Genomic DNA, 1,605 nt, shown 5'->3' on the forward strand with positions numbered 1-1,605 from the left:
CACACACACACACACACACACACACACACACACACACACGTGCGCACACACACATTACTTAAGAACCTTTTGGTTCTGTCTTTCCATGATGATTATTTATGGACGACATTCTGTTGGAGCTTTGCTTTATACAGACCCTCCAGAGGAAGAGCTCAGGTGTTGGTCGGGGCTGTGATTTGTTTGCTAGGTTTGGTGTCATCAGGTTTGGTACAGTGAGATCGGAAGACCGAAAAGATTGGCTTGTCTGTCCTTCTTCCTGGTCTTTTATTTTGAGGCAGGATCTCGAGGTCCGTGTGTGTGTGTGTGTGTGTGTGTGTGTGTGTGTGTGTGAATGTATGTCACATTAGCCTCAGACTTGGAATCCTTCTGTTTTCTGGCTCCCAAGTACTGGGATTACAGGCCTGCACTGCCATGCCAGCACCTGAACACATTATGTTAATTTAAAAACGGAGAGTGGTTTTGATTCTTGCTGCACACTCATATTTTAAGAAGGTTGCTCTTGTTTTCATCTTAATGAACCTCCAGTGAAAATGATAGGCAATAGCAGCCATCAGACCCTCGCTGAGGGATGAGTGTTTGGATCTTTTGAGGGCCTGTGTTGGATTCTTTCCTGGTCCTTGTGCTGTTCCAGGATACACATGTGTCACAAGGTCAAGACAGGCTCTAAGAACCTGGAGTGCTCAGAAGAACTCAGCTTTCATTATGTATTGTTAGAAATCGATGACAGACTTCTTTATGTGAATTACACACCTTGGTTGGCTAATTTTATGTCAATACATGCTATAGTTATCTGAGAGGAGGGAATCTCAAGAAAATGTCTCCATTGATTAGGCCATTTGCAAGCCTATAGGGCATTTTCATAACCTACTGATCAATGGGGGAGGGCTCAGTTCATTATGGGTGGAGTCATTCCTGGGTAGGTGGTCCTGGATTCTATAAGAAAACTGAGTAAGCCACGAGGAGCAAGCCAGTAAGCAGAACCCCTCCATGGCCTCTGCATCAGCTCCTGACTTTTGAGTTCCTGCCCTGGCTTTCTCCAGCTTTGGACTACAGTGTGGAAGTGTAATCCAAATAAACCTTTTGCTCCCCTTGCTCTTGGTCATGGTGTTTCCTCACAGCAGTTGTAACCTTAACTAAGGTGCTCTCCAAATGCATTTCCCTCCTAAGTCCCCTAGGATGGGGACTTGAACACAAGGTGGGAGGACACAGTTTATTTAAGAACCCTCTGGTGACCTGCGATCATGGGCACTGGCTGAGCAATAGTACATTTTTGTCATTTCAGGGCTTGGTGACATTTGGGGATGTGGCTGTAGTTTTCTCCCAGGAGGAGTGGGAATGGCTCAACTGTGAGCAGAGGAGCCTGTACTGGAAAGTGATGCTGGACAACTACAGGAACCTAGCATCCCTGGGTGAGGGAATCCCCACTCCTGCCCCTACCTTTTTCCCCATCCATGCCTGTGGTAGTGGAATCTTCCATTTATTCTCCCCCGATCCTTGCAGCGCCCTCTTATGTTGAGGTAAGGGACTGCATTCCAGGTCAAGACCCCCAGCATGGCCACATCCTGGTTTTCTTTCCTTTTTCCCCTGTTTTTTTTTTTTTTTTTT

At 46.4% G+C, this 1,605-nt stretch overlaps 1 protein-coding gene across 4 annotated transcripts in view; it reads left to right on the top strand.

The window, feature by feature from the left end:
* LOC116101597 (zinc finger protein 28) overlaps positions 1-1,605 on the top strand; it is a 12,079-nt gene that overhangs the window by 4,830 nt on the left and 5,644 nt on the right. For 3 of the 4 annotated variants that reach the window (XM_031385251.1, XM_031385252.1, XM_031385254.1), the window contains one exon: positions 1,283-1,409. The exons of the other annotated variant lie outside the window; for it this stretch is intronic. In XM_031385251.1, coding sequence (XP_031241111.1) covers positions 1,283-1,409 — 127 coding nt within the window. The remainder of the gene's footprint in view (positions 1-1,282; positions 1,410-1,605) is intronic. 4 annotated transcript variants of the gene reach the window in all.

Source organism: Mastomys coucha, unplaced genomic scaffold (genome assembly GCF_008632895.1).
Source record: "Mastomys coucha isolate ucsf_1 unplaced genomic scaffold, UCSF_Mcou_1 pScaffold21, whole genome shotgun sequence".
Classification (NCBI taxonomy): Eukaryota; Metazoa; Chordata; class Mammalia; order Rodentia; family Muridae; genus Mastomys; species Mastomys coucha.